Source organism: Lichenostomus cassidix, chromosome 1Aa (genome assembly GCF_008360975.1).
Source record: "Lichenostomus cassidix isolate B80296 chromosome 1Aa, HeHo_3.0, whole genome shotgun sequence".
Lineage (NCBI taxonomy): Eukaryota > Metazoa > Chordata > Aves > Passeriformes > Meliphagidae > Lichenostomus > Lichenostomus cassidix.
Window position 1 is genome coordinate 28747980 of NC_139480.1, and position 22472 is coordinate 28770451.

The 22472-nt window shown below is 38.3% G+C and overlaps 1 protein-coding gene across 4 annotated transcripts in view; it reads left to right on the forward strand.

Moving 5' to 3' along the window:
- TMEM117 (transmembrane protein 117) overlaps positions 1 to 22472 on the forward strand; it is a 196013-nt gene that overhangs the window by 30046 nt on the left and 143495 nt on the right. For all 4 annotated transcript variants that reach the window (XM_085043582.1, XM_085043592.1, XM_085043601.1 and 1 more), the window contains one exon: positions 12838 to 12970. In XM_085043582.1, coding sequence (XP_084899708.1) covers positions 12838 to 12970 — 133 coding nt within the window. The remainder of the gene's footprint in view (positions 1 to 12837; positions 12971 to 22472) is intronic.

Genomic DNA, 22472 nt, shown 5'->3' on the forward strand with positions numbered 1-22472 from the left:
TGTAGCAAAATGGACTAAACATTTAATTTTATTTGTTTATGTCATTCTATCTGGGTAATATTATAATAAAACATTTTAGGAGCATGTATTTCGAAGGAAAAATATGACCAAGTAAATACGAACAGATGTCTTGTGCCTTTTAACTCTTATTTTGCAGAAAACCTTTGATTTCAATCAGGACAACATTAGCATTAGATCAGCCTAGTTGAAGAAAAATGCTTTAAAAAGTGTGTTTAATTGATTATATAATAATTTATAAACAAGAAAACAAATGTCTAGAATCCTTGTCAGCTATTAGAGTACATTCACAGCTGAGTATTATGAGAAACAGGAATAGCTGAGGGTAACAGAGGGAAGGATTTTTTGAGAGTATTGTGTCCTGTAGATGTTTTTTAAAAGATTATGCAGTGCTTTTAGACTCAGCCCAGGACAAAGGCATGTTGTGTGAGGTGTCCAGGCTGGGAGAACAGACAATAGAGGCATCATTGCATGGATGCGTTTTGTAGCAGTGCCGTCATCTGCTTTTTTCCCTTCTGTTCTTTATTATTCAGGGTTGGTTGAGGCTAATCTGTTTAGAAGCATGAGGTTGTTTCTTCTCTTTTTCTTCCCCTTTTGCTCTTATGTGTGTGAGCTCTGCTATAGATGGCTTTACTGAAAGATAATTAATGAGCTTTGTAGAATTGTGTGGACACAGACAATGGAGGAAAACAGACATGCAGGCAAGGATTTGCTTGTATAACACAATTTATTCCATATTTTTCTGTAAGCAGGCCACAAAAAGGAGCAATGCAGAAAAATGGATTGTATTAACATCTCAGAGTCCAAACAGTTTGTCCCTGTTGTGCAGGTGAGCCCAGAACAGTGAACTGAGGAGTTGGATACCCACCTTACTCAGTCCTACAGAAGTGAACTGGAGGAGTCTCCAGCTTGCTTCTGCTTGTTACCAATGAAGTGGTTGCTGGAGACATGCTGCCTGTATCTCTTGCTCATATACTTGAAAAGGGCAGGGAGGATCAGAGGATACACAACAGAAATCAAATGAAGTAATGATAAAGACATAGAATTATCTAGTTTGGGAAAGACTTTTAAGATCATCAAGTTCAGCTATTAACCTAGCACTGCCAAGTCCGCCATAAAATTATGTCCTTGGGTGCCACATCTACATGTCTTTTAAATACCTTTGGGAATGATGACTCAGCTGCTTCCCTGGGCAGCCTGTTCCAGTGCTCAACAACATTTTGGTGAATAAATTTTTCCTAATATGCAATCTAAACTTTGCCTGCTGCAACTTTGGGCCATTTCCTTTTATACTGTCACTTTTTACCTGGGAGAAGAGGTTGACCCTGACTTTGCTACAACCTCTTGTTAAAGAATTGTAGAGTGATAAGGTCTCTCCTGAGCCCCATTTTCTCCAGGATAAACACCCCCAGCTCTCTCAGCTGCTCCTCATAAGAATTGTGCTCCAGACTCTTCATCAACTCCAGTGACACCAACTCTTTTCTCTGGACAGTCTCCAGCACCTGAATGTCCTTCTTGTACTGAGGAGCCCAGAACTGGACACAGGATTTGAGGTGTGGTTTCACCAGTGCTGAGTACAGAGGGACAATCACTGCCCTCATCCTGTTAGCCACACTATTGCTGATGCAGGCCAGGATGCCGTTGGCCTTCTTGGCCACCTGGGCACAGCTGGGTCATGTTCAGCCACTGTCAGCCAGCACTCCCAGCTCCTTTTCCTGTGAGCAGCTTTCCAGCCACTCTGCCACCAGTCTGTAGCGTGGAGTTGTTGTGACAGGGGGTTGAAATGCAGGACCAAGCAGTTTGCCTTGTTGAGTCTTACTTAGCTGGCCTTGGCCTATTGATCCAGCCTGTCCTGATCTTTCTGCAGGACTTTCTTACTCTCCAGCAGATCAACGCTCCCACCCAGCTTGGTGTCATCTGCAAACTGACTGAGGGTGCACTTGCTCCCCTTGTCCAGATCACCAGTGAAGATATTAAACGGAACTGGCCCCAGCCCTGAGCACTGGAGAGCACCACTGGTTACCAGCTGCCAGCTGGATGTAACTCCATCCACCACCACTCTTTGGGCCTGCCCATCCAGACAGTTTTTTTAACCCAGCAAGCTGGGCACCAGCCCAAGTCATGACAGCCAGTTTTTCCAGGGTAATGTTATGGGAAGCAGTGTCAAAGGCTTTACTAAAGTCCACGGAGAAAACATCCACAGTATTTCCCTTATCCACCAAACAGGTGACCCTGTCATAGAGGGAAACCAGGTTGGATATATACTATTTCATTGTAATTTTTATCTTCTGAGTTGACTGAGGTCTGGATTAACTCCTGCAAGAGCAGATCCCTGCCTGTTTGCTTCCCCAGTCCTTCCCTGGACACTGGCACAGCACAGTAAGTGCTCCTTGATACTGTCAGGCCCATGATGACAGTCACTGGCATAACTTCATCCTGTGTGTCCTGGACCACGCAGCTCTTTCGTAGGGTGATGCTGACAGAAGAGAAAAAAGCATCTCATTTTGCATCTTTCTGTTTGAGTATACTGCATAGTTCAGTCACGCTGAAAATACAAATGTCATCCTTATTTAGTTAAATGCGTTTTATGTTCTAATTACCTGTCCAGAATAAAAGTTCTGCATAGTCTTGTTTTGTTTCTTGTGTCAGACTCAGATCGATTTTAAAGCATTTCCTTGCTTTTGCCTTAGTTTTTATTTTTACACTATGAAATGCAGGCAGAGAAATGCTAGACTTTGCTTGACAATCTGTGCAATATGCATTTATGGTGGTAGTAAAAGGCTTTGGATATGAGTTGTTGAATGTTTTTTTGTGAAGCTCTGTAACCATTATATTTGTCTTCAGCTGACTGCATAACCCAAATTTCAATTAAATTTCAATCCAAATTTTAATTAAAAATTTTAATTTTACTCTTTCCAGCTCTGGGTACATGTGAGTAAAGAGCACAGTCTTTACTCTTATGTTTTGTAAAGGCAGCACTTCTAAGAGGAAACAAATCCAATTTTTTTCCAAATTCAGGAAGCAAGTTTGATAATGTTTTTTACAATTACTTTGGAGTTGAGTGTTTCTTTCCTCTTTAACAACAAATCTTTCTGATGACACTTGCTTAATATGTAACATTAACTTCTGTATAATAGAGATTACCCAGTGACAATAAAATTGTCTCTCTGAACGGAAAAACAACTCTTTTTCTATTAAAAATATCAAGAAATTTAGACAAATTTCTGGTCTAAGCTACTGTTTTCTCTCCTGAAAGAGCTTGCCTAATAAAAGGTGGGTAAAAGCTGAGAATTCTTGCTTCCTAGAGTATCTCTGCCTTTAAAGACAGATGTAAAGATAAAAGTAGCAAGTGTTCGATTTTGGAAATAGCTTACAATTTACAAGCTTGGGTGCAATCTGATGGGAGCAATAAAATCATTTGGCCTAGAGCTTCACACTGATCTCTCCTTTTCTATTCTTTTCATGCTGAGATCACCTTTGTCAGTAAATGCATTGCCTTTGTTTCTGTGTCAGTCTGAGATGTACATGTACTACAGTAGTTAATTGTCCATGGGTGCCCATTCATGAGTTAAAATGCTCTCTTTCTTAAGGAAGTCAATGCAATATTAATAACCTTCTTGTGTTTCCAATAGACAATTAAATTTAAAAAAGAATATTTTCTTTTAAAATAAGAAAAATTGAAATATTAAGAAATATCAAAGGAAAGAAGCAGTACTTAGAATGAGGTGAATACATATAGGCATGCAGTTTTTTCTGTGGGAGTCTCTGTGTGTACTAGTATGTCCCAACACTTGTAAAGTGTTTCAGATTATCAGGACCGGGTGCTTTTCACGTCACAGTTACAGACAATTAAAAAGAAGTTGTTCTAGATTTTATACATATGTATTTAGTCAATACAATTGAAACATAGAACAAGAGAGATTCAATACCTATGTAGAATAGAATTATTTTCTCATACATGCAAGGAGAAAATTATGTTTAAACTGTGGGAATTAAAGAATTAAGACCTTGTATGAAGTACATTAAAATCTACTTCATCGTCAGTAACTTCTGAAAGTAAAGTTAATGTGCTCACTGATACATGGGTTCTTACAATTAACAAGGTAATGTGTGGAACTTGGCAAGAAAACAAGTCAGCAGGTGGCTGATTATTGGAACATGATTATTTTGCCCATACAATGTGATGAAAGAACACATATTTAATGAGTCTTGAAGGTGGATGTTTTGATGACTGTTGGGCTGGTTGAATGATTAAAATGCATTGTATCTAATTATCTTCGACGGTGATGCTAAGACCCCAAAGGAACAGGAGAAGAAGCACTTCTGTGTAGTGGCGTCTCTTAACCTTCTTGCAGCTCAGCCACCTTTGTATTTCAGAGCTTTTCCAATGCACACTTCTCCCTGTTGAAGAGCTCAGAGTTCCTGGCAGAACATGGGCTCCCCTGAAGCAGAATACTAATAGCAAACAGCTGAACTTGCCCAGGCTTTGGGGGAACCCCTGCTGCCTGGAAGAAGACTTAGCAAAACTCTCTAATCCATGCTTGTTTATTTCATGAGCAGATTCACTGTGGCTCTGACTATCCTCAGAGATTTTATCTTACTATTTATTTTTTGTTTGTTTGTTTTTGGAAATGTGCTGCATTTTCCTGGGTTAATGAGGTTCCACTGTCAGTGGAACTCTAGTGCAAGCAGCATTGAAATGAAGTACTTGTAGAAAGCCTCTCTGCAAATGCTCGAGGAGTTCAGCTGTAAGTGTTCTAACAGTTATTAATTGCTAAATCACAATCACTGCAGCACTTACAAACAGATGAAGAAATAATTAACAGAAGCTATAAGGAGGCTCCTCCAAACTGTCTGCTCTTAATCTTACTTTGTTGTTCTGGCCCAGAAATAAAGGAGCGACTTAGAACTTTTCATTTTTTATTCCATGTTGCATTTACATACAGATAGAAGTATTATTTCCCAATAAATTAGGGTATGACAACAATATTTAAAATGCCAGTTCTGTAAAGCTTGGAGTGAGTTTCTAGTGTTTCTTTTCATGTTAAGTTTTACTCTGCATTTCTGTGTATTCTTGCTTATTCAAGAGATATCTGTACAATATGGGAGACCAAATATTAAATCGGTCTGGTGACACAAAGCCAGATGAGCAGTTGGAGATGCAAGTCTTTGTAGACTTGTGTTTAAGTCATTGTTCTCAGGGACAGAGTGATGTCCCTTGCCCTTTCTGCTAGGCAACAGCAGTACTGGCATTTGGGATGACATTTTATACTTTTAATTCTTTGATAGAATGTCTTATTTGCTATTGTAAAAATAATTGGGTCAAGGCAACTATTGATGCTGCAGATGATCTCTGTAACTTTGTAAATGGCAGTTAATGTGCTTATATTCCCACAGGGTGGTTGACAATTAATTCTGTACATTAGTATCACCATCATCATGACATGGAAAGGTATGAAAGAAACAGCAAATACAATCATAGCAGCTGAAATCAGTAACAGAGGCCTTACAAGTCTCTTCCTTCTTTGCTGACGTTTACTGAGTTGTAACAATGCTTTGAGAGTCAACATATAGCATGTAAAGATGACTGTGGCTGGAATGAGGAACCTCAATACAATTTTGGAGAGTGTGAATGGCACTGCAAATTGTGAAGGTTGTTCCGTGCTATCCAGGTAATTTATGATGTCATGCTCTCTTTGAGCTGCAACTGTGTAGTAGATCTCAGGTGTCGATGCAATCACTACAAAGATCCATACCCCGATGGTACAATACACAGCCTTCTCTTTGTCCCACCATGTTAATGAAGTGATTGGATGAACAGCACCTATGTATCTGTCAAAACTGATCAGTGTCAGGAAATACACACTTCCATAGATATTAATACTAAAAAATAGTCGTATGATCTGATAGAACTCTTGACTAAAATAGACAGCTTCCTTCTCGATATTATAATATACTGAAAAAGGTGCCATGAGAGTCCAAGTAAAGTCACACAGTGCCAAATTAAAGAGAAATATGGTGTTGGTGGTCCATGTCTTCATGCAGTAAACATAATGTCGTAGTGCAAGTATATTGCCTAGAAATCCTGTTAATAAAGTGAGAAGGCAAACCAGAATCAACACATAACAGTACCACTCCAGCTTAGGATTTCTGTTGCAAAGGAAAATGATGCATGTACCATTCATCGTCTGCCCATGGAGTATGCCTGAAGGGAAAAGAGAGACCAATAACCTTTAAAATAAAAAATTGAGTTAGATACATTGAATTTAAAATTCAAAAATTTTATAATAAATTCAGTGTATTTCAACTGGCAGAACAATTCAGAACACAGTATAATGTACAACCCCTCTCCTCTAGCTGAATAAACTGTAAAGTGCAAGTAGGCCTTACATGCAAATCTTTATATACTTTCCTCTCTTCTATTTACTGTAGTGTACAATGGATGAGAGAAAAAAGCATGCACCCTCAAGTGTGAACAGTGTCCCTTGGCCACTAATGTGTCTATCTTTGGAAAAAGCAGAGGAGGTGACAGAAGGACAGTAATTGCCCATGCTCATTCCATCATTGCTTTGATTGCCTTGAGTATCTATATGGAGCCTAGAGGCAAGTTTAATGTGGGCAGCTGTGCAGTGAGCTGTGACTGAGATAAAGAAAACAGCATCAAAACAAATCAGGATGAAATTCTGCTTTTAGTGAAGGCCACAGGAACTTTTTCATCTAAAGTGCTAGACAAAATGGGGTTTTTTTGGACCTTTTTCTATATTTGTTCCAGGATTAAAAGATTGGTCTTATGGTAGGGTTAGAGAATATTCTTTTTGCCTAAGTCTTTAATAAGGCCTACTTTGTATCAATTCCCATGATGGAATATGTGGAATATAGATCTGCACTGTATTTTTCAAAGCAAGTTTTTAATGCTTGTAAAGTCTTATGCTTAATTCCAATGATTTTTTTTTGCTCCTAATAAAACCAAAGGCCGGAATATTCTGTCAGGATGAGCTGTCACTAACAGCAGTTTGTTGTGTTTCTAGAAAATTTCCAAATGATGCTGTAGATACCGAACTGTGAGGTCTGTCCAAGTAGAAGCTTTGTGTGAGGGTCATCCAAACAGCCTTTTATAGAGCAGAGTCCACTACAGTGCTTCCTAGGATGACAGAAAAATTTTCATCACTACAGGCCACACTTTGAATGGAAGAACAGACCTTTTCAGAATGTTATTGATTCACTGAAAATTTGGAAACCTCTTCAACCACTGAGTTGGTAATAGCATTTTTTTTTAACGTAATGTTTTGCTTTCATGTACAGTAAGACATTTCCAAAGGTATGTTCACATGCACTGGTCAAAATATACCAAACAGGAGCTGCAGTGAAGGCCTGCTAAATAAAGACTGCATTGTTGTGCTTTGCAAATTTATAGTCCACTCAGTTACCTGACAAAAAGCTGTTTCAAACTGTACTCAACAAAATTAGGAAGGAAAGTTGTTTCTCTAGAAGCTCAGCAACAAAGGCAGTCAAATGACTTTCCAGGAAATGAATTTAGATATAAAACCATCTGTTCTACTCACAGTGTGTTTCACAGGTGGGGAGTGTTTGCTCATATCAATGTATTTTTTTTAAGTACTGAAGCACTGGACTTTAACCTAGGGTAGCTATGCTTTCCCTTCTCCATAGGTTTTGTGAATATAAAAAATTACACAAATGGTATAATTTTTTTCTTTGGCTGAACTTTTTAAGATATCCCTGTAAATTCTTTGATATGTGAAACATAATTAAGTAACATTTGCCAGTGATATGTTCAATTAAAAGTGGTTTGAACATGTATAGGAAATCTATATTTTCCTAAAATCCTTTTGGCTAGAGTTCACGTGTTCTTGGAATTAAATGGCATTTCCTACCTCTCTGCCTTCCTTCTCAGTACTCACAAATGAAGGCACCAGAAACTTGATTTCAAGTTGTGTTGGCAGTATAAATAAATCTCAAAATAACTACAAACAGTATGGCCATAGCTGCATGAGGGAATTGTAATGCCAGGTTCCTGATCTCACTAAGCTTCTGGACAAGGATTATAGGTAGGTCTAAATGGAGGGAGGCAAACAGCTGTGCCACCTGCCCTGCTTTGCTCTAAGTTGGCTGGCTAAAGTCTGGCTGTGCAGCCTTATAACTGTGTTAGGACAGTTAAAGACTTGAATGAAATAAAGTCCCCTATCCCCTTCATCACCTTCAGTTTACTGGGCTGCACTCAGGGCTGAGCTGTATGAAGTTAGCTGTGTAGCTGGAGGGGATGGAGCTGCCCAGCTGTGTAAGGTGCATTTGGAGCTCAGAGAGTCATTAGAAAATATGTCTGTTTGTGTAGGCATTTCCCACACGTCTACCTTGGGATTCCCATCTAAATTTTGTAAAATATTTTTGCTGTCTCTTGTTAATTCTTTGTATTGTAGTAGAGCTTAGAGACCATTAATAAGACTAGATTCTCGAAGCAGTGTGCTTTGCAATTGAGGTGAGTGACTTGCAGGGTGCACACAGGAGAGCAGGTGCAGAGATAAAAAGAACCTTTCCTGAGGTAACTTAATAAGCAAGAGGAGAACACAGGGGGTTTGACCCCTAGTTTGGTGCTATACCAGGATGCCCTGGTCTTCTATCAGGAGAATTTAAAGCCTTACACAATCAAGGATCCATTCTGACTCCATGTGGGAAGGCAGGCAGCATGCCCTGCTCTATGCTGAGGCTGTTGGAGCTACCCTGATGTCCAGAAGATAAGTGCTATAATAATTTTCAGAAGTGACATTTTTTTATATCAGAAAAAAGCAAGTTTTCTGTTTACTGTCTTAGCACCAACAGAAAAACTCGAGCTACAGGATATGGCTAGGTTGTCTTCACAATTCAAATCCAAAATTTTGCATCTGCAGTTTAAGAAAACTTTCTTTTTCTGAACATTCACTGCTAGGTCCATGTATTCTTAAACAAAGCCAGCCAACACAAGTATGCATTGTACTTCACAGTTATGCATTGTACTTCACAAGTATTGTAGTGGGGTGGAGTGAGCAAGAGTACCATGGCATTATATAGTGCATATGTTGTTGGCACTGACTAAAATCAGACTTGCCAAACTTTCCTAAAAATGGAATTGGTTTCCAAGGTTAAAAAATACTTCCCATTTATTGAGGTTAATTTTTCAGTTGAACAGTTTCAGCCATTGATGGAGATGACCTTGAACACTAGGTGGGCAGAAAGAGCAATCCCTTGATGGGGCATCCAGAATTAAAGGAATACATCTGATTCAATGAAGAGCTTGGCATTAGAATATTACAAATATGCCCAGGAAAGGGTTGAAGCTTATGGTTTCCATCACTGATAATTAAGACAAGAAAGCATGCTAAATTCATGGGCAAGAATTGAATGTTTCTTTTGTTTCTGCTTCTGCAGTTTAATGAATGCAACCATTTTATGGGCTGTGGATCTAAAGATACTAGGAAAGCTTTACTTTTTAAAAAGGTGACCTGTGTGACTCAATGTTTTTTTATCTGCTTATTGAGTTGTCTCTTTTCTTGGAGTGGAAAAAAATATGGTTTAGATCTGTGACTCCAACAGTATCTACAAGCTTTCTCTCATCATCACTCTCTGCATCTGCATGCTGTTATAGAAAGTCAAGCGGGGTTCAGCTGATCAGCTGATTTACTCCCTGGTTTGTTGCCGAACCCTAAATCCTGAAATCTCTAATAAATACCTTGTGTCCCCCTAGTACTATTGATGTACTCTCTAAAGCCTTGGAGCAGATAAAAAACCTGTTTTCAGTAAAAAAATCACATTTTGAGGAAACTTCTGGTGGAGCTAGGAAATGTGATAAGAGAATCTTGATTTTTGTATATAGTTAATTCACAGTTTATCACTGGCAGTCATTCATATGGCATTTAACTTGTATTTGCAAAGGTCCATTAGGCTTAGCATATTTATTTGGGGTAGCATATTTATTTGGGGTTTTTTAAGTATATGATTTTGTATGTGTATATATATCCTAGGAACTGTGTTCTTCTCTGTCATACCTGTTGGGGTTTATTTTACATTTTTAATAAGGTCATAATAAGCAACTAATTTTCCCTGAAGTTAAAAAAAAAAGATGATTTAAAAGTTTATTTTGTGTAATATTATTCCTTAACTACTCTCTTCACCTCTTGCTACTTTTTTTTTTGCTATTCTTTATAGTAAAAGCCCTAATTCTACATGAACTATTTTATTTTTCTGGAATTACTTTGAGAATTTAGTTTGGCTGTTTGGAATTGTATTTTAATCTAGTACAAATTTACTCCAGTCACCAGATAGGTTTTCCAAATTTCTGACCATTCACACCCCATAGAATTTCTGTTATGTGTCCTTTCAAAGTGTAATCTCTTAGCTCATTTTATCAAAAAAAGCATTATAAAGGGTCCTAGGTTTTGTTATAAAAATAACAAGCATTATTTTCAATTTTTACTTTAACAACTTACCTGTTAGGTAATAATCTGATGCATTCCATTTTTATTTCATCTGAATTGATATGAAAGGATATATGAAGCAGTGTGAGTGTTGGGTGGATCATTTAATATATTCTAGTTCGACTGCATTTAGAATGTTATACATACTGGTATGGTTGTAACAATAAGTAATACCTGTAATATTTGTATGCAGTTAGATATGAAGATTGTGCTAATATCCAATTCCTTTCTTCTTTATATATCAGTATTTTCATTAAGGTACTACTTCTTTCATTAAAAAATTATGTTGATGAACCTGCTTGAGAGTGAATGAAGTCCTATATGGCAAACATAAGCTACAGTAGAAGGAAAGTTGAAGAATTTGCCTACTGAAGATGGTATTTATGAGAAATTTCTTTTAATAATATGAAATGTGTGCATATTTGTAGATATTAATCAGTGTGTAATAACTAAAAAGGGAAAAAACATTGCTTTGGAAAGTACAGGTGCAAAAAATATTTATTAAATCTTTTTCTTACCTGTTTTAGAAAAGTTGGAATCATCTGTTTTACAGAAGTCTAGATTCCAGGCTGTGTTTTTTCTCTCCATTAATCTGGACCTCCCGAAATCACAACTCTGTTTTGCGAGTACTGTTTATAATCCAGGGTGTCGGTAATATTCCATATGCAATGGCAGCTGTTCAGAGAGCAGGTATCAAATTGCAAGGGAAATATCTTTTACCATTAAGCCCCTCCTCTCAGTAACTCAGGATAATATGCTATTGCCATAGCAGCCTCTACTTGTTCCTTAGGGAAGGACAGACTTATTGGACATCCTAGCTAGGCCTGGGGCTATCATTGTTTCCAGCAGCAAAAGAGTAGAAGAGTGCAGGGGCTTGGAGCACATATATGTGTGTTTGCACTTTCCCTTTCTTCACTTTTCTTCACTGCCAGAATCCTTGTTGCTGCCCTACTGCTGCACTGGTCTGTGCACCTATGTTTCTCTTGTCCCATTGCAGAACTTCATTCATCCCCCCTACACCTGCCTTTCACTTCTCCTGCCTCACAGTTCCCACATAATTCCAGAATCTTAGCTTTGCCAGAGAACTCTCATCCTCCAGCTCCGCTTAATCCAGAGCTCACATTCTACCTCTTCAGCCCATAGCCCATGTCTGCTCCAGGTCCTCTTCTTTCTGAAGTCTTCCTTGCCCAAACCTGCATCTCCATCTTCAGCAGCACACACCAGTCCTGGGATCTTCCTGTCTGATTGCCTGAATGAGCACTTCAAATTTTTTATCATGTGTCCAGCCCTAATAAGTGCCAAAAGTGAACTTTGCAGTTCAACAAGCAGCTCACAGAAGTTGCTTCCATCCCAGATCATTTCACATCTCAGTCTGCTCTATCACTTCTCTTGATACTTCCTGTGAAGCTCCTCATATTACTTGTGTCTCTGTATTTTGACATCTTCAAGCACCTGACTGCACTATCTCCTTGTTAGAAGCTGTCCTTGTGAATTTTTACAGGACTCTAATCCATGTCACTCTAATCCATGTCACCTTACTGCTTGAATTATCTGTTGTCTTCCTTACCCCCTCTTGGCTTCTGCTGTGGCACAGCATTGCAAAAGCAAATTCCCATTTCTTGTGGTGGTGAGGTTTTCACTACTCTAAACAATTCTCTAAAAGTAAGAGATGGCAGAGATGGAAAGCTAGCCCAGGAAAAATATGTTTGCAGCAAAAATGTCATAAAAGTTTCACCTATCAGTGGTGAGAGTAAGCAGAGCTTCTTTCCAAGTGACAAGACACATCACTATTCTTTGAATAAAGATATCCTCTACAGAATAAAGTAGATCACACATCATATGATTAAAGTGACTAGGTCTAAAAAAAAAAACAGTACAAGATTCTACACAGACTCATAATTTGATTTCCAGATTAAACTGAGGAAGCAAATAATACTTCTCAGTGGACATACCTTAAACACTTCACACAAGAAAAGGTGTCTTAGACATGAAAAAGGAAAATTATGTATGAATCAGTAACCTTTTCTAGCATTTGAAATGCATTGTAATGGCCTCTGGTCTTTTTTGTCACCTATTAAAAATACTGCTATTATTAAGTTATTGTTGCATTCTTTTTTTCTTTTTCCCTTTGGATTCCAAGTAATTTGTAATTTTGTAGGAGTAATATCTGTTAGTGCTGAACTACAGAAGGGTAGTTTGGCTGTATGGTGCTAAATCTGCCCTCCTCACACACAGTGGAATAATTGGATATGGGAAGAAATACAGTTTAGTACTTTATTTTGGTTTTAATATGATGTAAACATGTATTTACTGACTGACTAAAATACATCATCTCATAATTTTTGTACCACAGGTCAGTTGCTCCGTCTGAAAATGTTTCGAGAGGACCATGGGTCTTGGATGACAATGTTCTTCAGTACCATCCTCTTCCTCTTCATATTTTCTCACATTTATAACCTGTTCCTCATTATGGCAGGGAATATGAGGTAGGTTCCAGAGTTTATTTTTATCTCTTTTGCTCTAGAATATACTTTGCTGTAAATTTTTTTATTCCTCTGCCTTCTGAATTTAGGTAGAAAAGTAATTTAATTGGTTAATTAGCCAGGAGAATAAAAGTATTAGTTATAAAAAATGGAGTCCTAGACTAATTTTAGCAACAATTAAATCACAATAGTAATGAATGTTGGTTTTTTTTTTTTAATTTAAAATTATAGCTAAACAAATTTGATTTGAAGTTAGGGCTGAGTAGTTTACAAGTTTAAGCATTCTTTTGTGCCTGGGGAGGAAGTTCTGAGTTAAATACAAAAGAAATTGAAACATCTAAATTTGAGGAAGCTCATGGACATTAAATGGGTAGTATAGTTCTGTTTTGGTGATATACAAGAATATTTGATGATCTAGTTTGTTTATAATATTTTTAATTTTTTTCCCACTTCTCTGACAGAGCAAAATTTTGTTTGGCTAAGGGATGATTTTATATGATAAATATGAATTTATTTTAAATGGACTTTTTTATATTAATTTTCTGTCTTAAGACCTACTTTCTCCTCTTATCTCAAAATTAACACCACTTTCATGGGTCGATTTGCCTGAGAAAATCTACATTACTAATAATCTAATATATACAAAATGAGTTCATTGGACAAAAAAACCACATTAATGTTGTTTATGAAAGGCAAGATAGCATCTGAAGACTTCCCAGCAAGGAAGAAGAAATCCAAATATATATGAGTTGAAGAACAATGCAAATAATTGAAATACTTTTTCCTGGCAGAATATCAGGGCCATTCCAACAGAGTCTGATGACGTGTTCTTTAATGGGCTGTGGTATGGTGTGTTACGTGTCTTAAGCATGTCAACAAAAATGTGCACTATTTAAAGTCCTGTCAACAATGTGACATAAAGAAAAGGTGAGTAGGAGGCAGACTGACAGTCACTGAATGAACATAAGCACAGACCAGCTGAGATAATCATGAGATTTGACATGAAGACAATGTATTGATTGGAGCCAGGCAGGTAAAGCAGCAGACTCATCGACTCCTTTATGAAACGATCACAGTAATGACGTGGTAAATATGAATAGGTGCTCAATAACAGGTGGGATAATTAGGCTGAGGAAGGTGGGAGTATTGCAGGTTTCTGGCTTTCCTATTTACATAGTCATATTATTATTGGTATTATGTTAAGATTTATATTTGGTATTTCTAATGCTCCATAAACTAAAACCAGCTAGCTGTTAGACTAAGCATTAAGAATTCTGAAAGCCTGACTCATGTCTGGAAATCAGATTTCATTTGTCCTTGTCAACATTCCTGCTCCCTGTATCTGTTACAAGCTTCCTTTAGCTGCACTGAAGAGATTGTGTGGCCACCAGCATCCACATCCATGGAAATAGGCACAGCCTAGAACTAAAATAGTTGGTCAGACAATGTGCCCTCTTGCATTCTATGGGGTGAAGCCTCTCCTCTCCTGGAGCTTATGCCCCAGCTCTGGATTTGTTGTGATTCTTTTGGGAAGCCTACCATTCTGTGCTCAAGGAATTGCACATCTTCATTCAAAGTGGGCTGGGGGCTTGCTATGGACGTTGGCTCTCCCTTCCAAGAGAGAAGAGCAAGAAAGCATATGAAATAAACAGTTTCAGTCTCAAACAACATAACTTAAATCATCAGTAAAACAGAGCCATTGGATCAGTGTTCTAAAAGTTGGGGTAGAACAACGTATAGTACTTTTGAAAAAAGAGTTTCTGCAACAAACGTCATCAAAGCAAACTGCTCCATATTGCCTTAATAAAGTATTTCAAGGAGTAGATTATTTTTTCCTGAGTAAATGTAATCCTTATGAAAGCTTCATGGTTTGTACTTCTGTGCAAAAGAACAACTCTGTCTACATCTTTTGCCACAGTGCCTTACTTAAGTGGCTGTCACCAGAGAGACTGGTTTCCAGGATGAAGGTCAGAGTTTGCCTACATGAAGGTTTCAGCCTTTGTGGAGAGAAACTGACCTTTGTGCTTGTGGGCTCCGATGAAACACAGGCATCCCAGATTACACATCTTTCAATACAAGGGCTATGAAAGCCTTACTATCTACAAGACTAAGTGAAAAACATTTTTTTCTGCTTTTTTGGTTTTTTCCTTGCAATGTCCTACAAGGTCATCAAGGGTCTCATCAATGAAAATCCCTTTCTGGCACACAAGTAGGAAAGTTTTATGTCGTGCATTATGCCAGCATGGATGATCACAGCAAAAGCAATATCCTTTTAAAGGCTTGAGAAACCTGTGATTTAAAGCTCTGTTATATAACCATATCTAAAAAAGACATATTTTACAGTTGCCAAAATATGGGGTTTTTTTAAAGTAATTTTTTGAAGACACTCCACATGTGCCTTAGTGCAGCAAACCTAAAATGTGTGAATATATCCCTTAAAAGAGGGTAGCACTAGGGTCTGCAGTTTGCAGGGAAGAGAAAAAGATGAATATTGTATTGAGTTTTGGGCCCCTCACTACAGGATAGACATTGGCATGCTGGAGCATGGCCAGAGAAGGGCAAGAAAGATGGTGAAGAGTCTAGAGTGCAAGTCAAATGAGGAGTGGCTAAGGGAGCTGGGGTTGTTTAGCCTGGAGAAATGAGGCTCAGGGGAGATGCCCTCACCATCTACAATAACCTGAAAGGAGACTGTAGTGAGGTGGAGGTCCATCTCTTCTCCCAGGCATCTAGTGACAGGATGAGAGGGAATGGCCTTAAATTGTGCCAGGGTGGTGTGTATTGGATATTAGGAGAAAGTACTTCACAGAAAACATTGTTGAGCATTGGAACAGACTGCCCAGGGGAGTGGTAGAATCACTGTCTCTGGAAGTGTTCAAAAGGCATGTAGCCCTTGGGATATAGTTTAGGTAAATACACTTGTTCTAAGTTAACAGTTGGATTTTATTATCTTGGAGGTATTTTCCAACATTAATGATTCTATACTTCTATGAAGAAATTGCTGGTGTTTGATTGCATATTATACAGCTGTCTGCTGGGTGAAAGTGACTATTTGAAATAAAAATTTGGTGACAGATGGGAATGTATCTTTTTAAATTGAAAGTCACTATTGGTTTTTTTAGTGATGTTTCCTTTTAGATACTTCACAGTGTAGGGCACTGATCCCCTGTAGGTTAGGTCACTATCATTGTAGTCAGAGCTGAATATCTGGTGACTGTATCTGTTCCCAAAGTACCATTGAATACTTTTTTAAAAAGTGAGGGACTTGGGTGTTTGTTACCTTAGGTCATTTAGATTCTTGAATTTAAGCAGTAGTTTTGAGCTGTGTAACACTTAACAGATAAGCAACATGGTTTATTTGTTGAAGGCTGAATTTGAAACATAAATGAAAGGAGGAAACTTTATCTGTATCAAAAAGTGTCTTGTGGCAAGGCCACGTGGTGGCAGCAAAGGGCGCAGTTTAGCAAGCTACATCCCGTGGAAGTATATGGGGATCCTCGCTATCTATCTTTTTTCCTGGGTTTTTCTGTGCCACAATCAAATTCAGAGCCCTTAATTTATTGTCTCTTTCTTTAAAGGAATTCTGAGTCTGGAACTGTCCAGGTACTGTCCCATATTTTTGTCATTTATGTACGACTTTTGTACACTTAGCATATTTGAGGTATCCTAAGTCAGTACCTACATGTATCACTTTAAGTGGAGAATATATTGCCTAAAGGAAATCCGTTTTCTCCTTTGGGAGCCTTCATCAGTAAATAATGCATTGATATTTAACATTACAACACAGTGATGTGTTTTTCATTTGACATCCAAAAATCAAAGTTGTGACTGCTTGTCTCACAAATGTCAGGTGTCTTGTCTTAGATGAAGAAATTTTCAATTGTCCAAAGGATGTTCAGGTCCATCATTATTCAATGCTGTAAAGTGTCATTAAAATAGCAGATACAGACTCATTTTCTGTTTAGCCGAAAATTGTCCCATTACTGGAGCAATAATACAAATTGTTGGGATTGTCTTCTTTGAGTGTTGCATGTGTCAGGAGAGGGTTTGTTGTGAATTTATTACCTGTGCTGTCAAATGGTTTAGGTTATTCTTATTAAGCACTAGGAGAGAGTACATCTTTTTTGGTATAGTTTTATCTTCTCTTACTGCTCATTTCTTTCACAGAAAATGTGTGAAATTACAATTCAGTTTACATTACTTGCGGAAATTCCTTAGACATAAAAATACTACTTTAACTAAATTTAGTTAAGGTTTGAGTGATTTAGTGAATTGGGACCCAATTACACTCTGCAGCTGACAAATGCATGTAAAGAGCATTTGCATTTTGTTTAGGAAGCTGAAACAAGGAAAAATCTATTTATATGTTCAAAAGCCACAATAATAGCTTTCTGTTAAATACTTTACCCTTATCCAAATTGTTACTGCTCCTTTTCCTTTTTCCCCAAGATACAGATTATTGTCTCCCTGGAAATGTGTATTTACTCAAGGATTTGTGCTACATGTTGTTCAGGATTCTGTGCTTCAGTTTGTTTGATTGCTCATTAGAGTCAAGGATTAGCCATCATTAGCATAATTTTAGAGCAAGATTTAGGGACAAACAAGACTTTGTTTTCTGAACCATGGTGCTATTCTACAGAGCTGCAGGGCCCACAGTGGATCTATATTATGCCTCCACGATACTTTCATAGCTGTGTCTACCTAGCCATATATTTCATGAGCTTTATGTTGATGTGTCCTTTGTGAATATTTGGTGTAGTTGTATATTTATACCATAGTCATGCTTGATATTTGGCAAAGATTATAGTGTTACACTGTGAGCTTCAGAAAGTTCAAGCTTTTGTGAACTGCTGGAAGGAAAGATTCCAAATCCATAATCCCTCTATGCTATTGTCAGAGACTAATCCTTTGGGGCCATCATCAGTCATTCTCAAACTGTGTGTGGAAAACAGGAGCTCCCTTAGAATATTTATAGTGTCCGAACAGCATAGCCTGTGACAGGTTTACATTATGTAAACGTATATAGAGGAAGAAAGTTTAATATGGTTACGCAAATTATGGATGTAAAATGCTGTAAGAATGCAGTCTGTAAGAGGTTTTCAAGTTAGACTTTTTATTGCAGGTTGTCCTCCCAGCTGAAGCACAGGTCTCTAGTGAGATCACAGCAGCAATAGAAACCATATTTTCCAAGTCACTGTGATTGGAAAGTGTCTTGAGCCAGGATTACTACTTGAAAATCAAAGTAATTGGAAATTTCAAGCTAGTTCACAGTGTTTCAACCTTTATAGCTAAACTTACTCCCACCTGGTCAAAAAGTACCTCTCTGTGCGCTAAATCTGCCATATTGCTTCTGTTTTCTGAGAAGTAGACTTTATCAAGATTTACCTCTTCTAAGTCAGGAAATGGCAAAGAATAGAAAATGCTTAATTTAGGTGTATTTACAAGATAATAATTCTGAAATCCCAAACCTTTTAAAAATTTAGAAACTCATTCCCCAAACCACGCTCTCTGCAGAGAAAGTCCAAAGGAGGTCTTGCACATCACAAAGCAATTGAAATAGAATCACCATAGATCCCAGGTGACGAGCGGTGTGAGGGAACTTGCGGCAGTCTCAGTGTGAGATATAAGCAAGCTCCAGTTTATTTCACCAAACGAGAAACTTATATACTGTTACAGATGTTACTAATTATAGTTACACACGTATCTGCAGTCTGTTCTCACATATTCAGGGGGGATCTTTCTGGTGACTCCCTATTCTTTTCTCATAACACTTCTGACTCCTTATCTGTTTTCACAACATTTTTCCCACAGCCTAGAAACACAGCTGTGTTCTCAGGTTTTAGCTTCTCACAACACTTTACTAGGATTTTTACTGAGGCCTGCCTATGCTGAAGCTTTGTTCAGGCCTGCTCAACTAACACAAATTTTGCTGGAAAACTGCGTTTTCCAACATCCAGGGAGGATGGATGTTGACAGGATACCAAAGAGCTCCCTTATCCGTAAAGATATCCCAGGAGTACCTTGTGGTTGTTTGGGTGAAAGACTGCCAAAAAATCCTGTGGCACAATTGGCTCTCTGTTATCCTAAATATCCATAATACAGGTCAATCAGGGTGAGAGCAATGTCAATCACTTTGATAGAATGACTGAAATTTTTGAAGGAGAACACCAAACAGTCAGGAAAAAAAAATATCAAAGCCAAATTATTTTTGTGTAAACTCTTTTAGATAGCTTACAGGAAAAGGCCAAACCACAGAGATTCAAGTGACACATATCAGTTCTGGAAGGAGTTGTCAAGATTCAGGCAGAAGACACAACTTGGGAGTTAGGTACTTGTCATGTGGGCTGACTGAAGTAGTCTCAGGTACTTGTAAGTGTTTAGGTAAGAATTATAGTTGTAGCACTGTTGTAAACCCCTCTTCCTCTAAGAGCTTTTTTCCTATTGCCAAAGTCAATGTCTCTGGTTTCAAGAAGGTTGTCACTGATAAGAGATGCCAGAGGGAAGAACTGTAAGTGCTAAGCCCAGCCAGACCTGTTAGCTCTGAACAGCAAGTACAAAGGATGCTGGAGGCTGCGATGGGAGAAACATGGGAGAGCCAAAGGCATGTCCAGCACAAGAGGGGTCTTGCTCAAGCCCAAGACAGAGGGACAAGTAGCCCTGTGGATGTGTCCTAACTATCCTGTGGTGTTGCCATGGTGAGACCAATGTGACTGTGGGAATGTCTTAAGCCTTTATAGACTGATTCCCCGTTCCTCCTTTTGAACAAATATTTTTTCCAGTGCTAGGGATAAATGACTAGCTAAGTTGATCACAGCACAATATTGTTAAACCTTATGAAAAAGTTAATTGATGGCACTATTACACATTTTGTATTTGCTTTTTATTATTTTTTAAAATATTATGCTCATTTAAAGTGAAAAAAAATCTACAATTTAAAATATTCAGAAGGCCAATTCATGTTTGTATTAGTATGAAATTGCATATATAAGACAATGAAAAAGCTTGTTCATTTTCTGATATTATTAAGTTGCCATTTTTAAAGTGTTTCTGTTCACATCGTAGGTAGAATAAGGTAGATTTCTCTGCCTTTTGTGTGGGCAATCACTGACATATTTTTTTCTTTTTCTAAGGTACAGGTGGTGGCTACAGCATCACTTTTCTTGTTTCACGTCCCTTTGTATTGAACCGACATGTAGACATTGAGAGTGTTTTCCCTTAATCACACTGGGCATTGTTGCTGTGGCATTGTCCAGTAGGATTATGTGAAAATGCTCTGCTCCATCAGCCCTCTTGCCATTTCAGGAACTATAGCATTGCTGCTGCCTCCATATCTGGTTTTCTTTGCCCAGGACACTCACGAGTTGAGTCTCCTGAAGACTGAAAAATACTTTTCCCTCACCCAGATTATTGAGTTCCAAAGACGGAAACAATCTGGGGAATAAGTCAGAGGGTTGCCCTGCATTTGCAGCTCATGAGGTGAGGCCACGTGTGTGTGGGTAGTATCTCTGTGTAGGAGGCTGGAGTCCAAAGACACCTCCTGAGGCCTGTTAGGATATAATCCTTTTAGAATGGTCTGAGTGAAGCATAGCGTCTTCTTGTATGGGATAACAGGTCCATAGGTCATCTCACCTTGAGCTAGAAAATCTGTAAAGCTGTAATCTGCACTACTAAGAGGTTTCTCCTTTGCCAGGGAAAACTGAAATTGAGGTTTATCTTCTGAGAGGAAGTTGTGCCAATTTCCATTAGCTGAGGAGCTGATCCATTACTGTCTTGTTTGCTTTCAGCTTATAGGAGGACATTGAGATAAACACTGTTTTAAAAATAGAAATTTAATAATGAACACTTCCATAAAAAGCACTTTTTAAAGAAGAAAAGGCTTGACACTTTTCATCCTTCATTTTGGCTGAAAGCCCTGAAGATAGGAAGTACCTGGAATACAAAAATGTGTACCCCATCTGCCACCCTAGTGAGACATTTGCTTGCTCTAGGTACTGCTGCTGTGTTCTCTTTCTTATCACCGGAACAGGAGTGGGGAGAAGAGAGCCCACCTGTGCCCAGCATGCCTGCCAGCAGCGAGGTGGGTGGTAGCAGCAGATGGGGAGGCAGCCTGTTTGCCAGCCCTGTCAGGCTGCTGGAGCGGAGGGTGCAGTTGTGATGGAGGCTGCTGAACATGAAAGCCGTGGCAGGGAAGAGAAAGAATTGGAAAGTGCAGGAAGAAATTTTGCAGGCATTTGGTCTCCCCTGGCAGCAGGAATGGCAGCAGCTGATGCGATTCAGATAAATTTGGCCCACGTCGTGCTTTCAGCTGCCATGGGGTAACACAGCATAATGGTCTCTTGTAGTGCCCTTCTGAGGGTTCTGGGTGCATCAACCGCCTTGTGTTTGAAGGTGACTGCTTGTGTGAATTAAATTGAGCATTTGAGGTAATTCTTACCAGATTATGGCCCTAGTGCTGGTGGTTGATCTGCTCTTGCTAGAGGGGGCAATATGAACTATCTGTTTTCTGCATCATTTGGTAGTACAAGGGATAATGGAGGAAAATAGAAAACCAGGTTTGCTTTCCAAGAAAATATGACTTGAGTTTATTTAAGCGTTTAAGATTGCAGTCCCTCCCAAAAGTACATACATTTGTACGACACATTTTGTTGTCATCTTGAAAAATCACTCCACAAACATTTTTATAGAAATGTCTGAATTTAGCAAGTGATAATGCATGTCTCCCCCTTGCTTTATCTGGTGGTGTAACCATCAATCACCCTAAAAACACAGCTGTAACAAAAATAAGTAGTCAATTTAAAAAATATTTACCTGCATTTTTCAGCAATTGCCTGTTTTCTAGGTCTTCTAAAAGAGAATCTCTAAGAGTCATGTAAATAAAACAAAAAAATACTTTAGTGATCAACCTGCAAGGTTAATGCAGGTTTTCTTAAAACAGGATATCACTTGTGGGTGACACCTCTTTATTAATATGTTCATTCTTCTGCAAATCAGCAGACTAAGAGATATGCTTGTGCATGTGAAGTTATAAATATTTGATGCAAATTAAAAACTGACTACCTTTTTCCAATCTAGAAATTATGTATTTTTTTAATAAAACTTTTTAGTTTTTTGTCACCCAGACTTGTTAGTTCTAATATTTTGGCTATGAAATGGAAGCTACAAACAGTTTTTGAGTTTTTAGGAAACCTTTGGGTATATTCCTGTGAAAGAAGAGAGGTTGAAAATATAGAAGTGTTCTGATCTCCATGAATGACATGAACACATTGGAAATATTTACGAGATAGTAATGGGCACAAATTGAGATGCTAGAGCAATACTGTATCTCATTCCTGCTACTTGCATTATTTTATCTGATACTTACCTAAGTTAATCTAAAATGAAACTATCAGCATTCTCACCATGGCATTGGACTTGAATCCTTAGTCTTCTCTTAGCAATACTCATAGTATGGAGAAAACTTCATACTAGGCCCCCAACAGGAAAAAAGACAGCAAATTTGTGGAGGGAG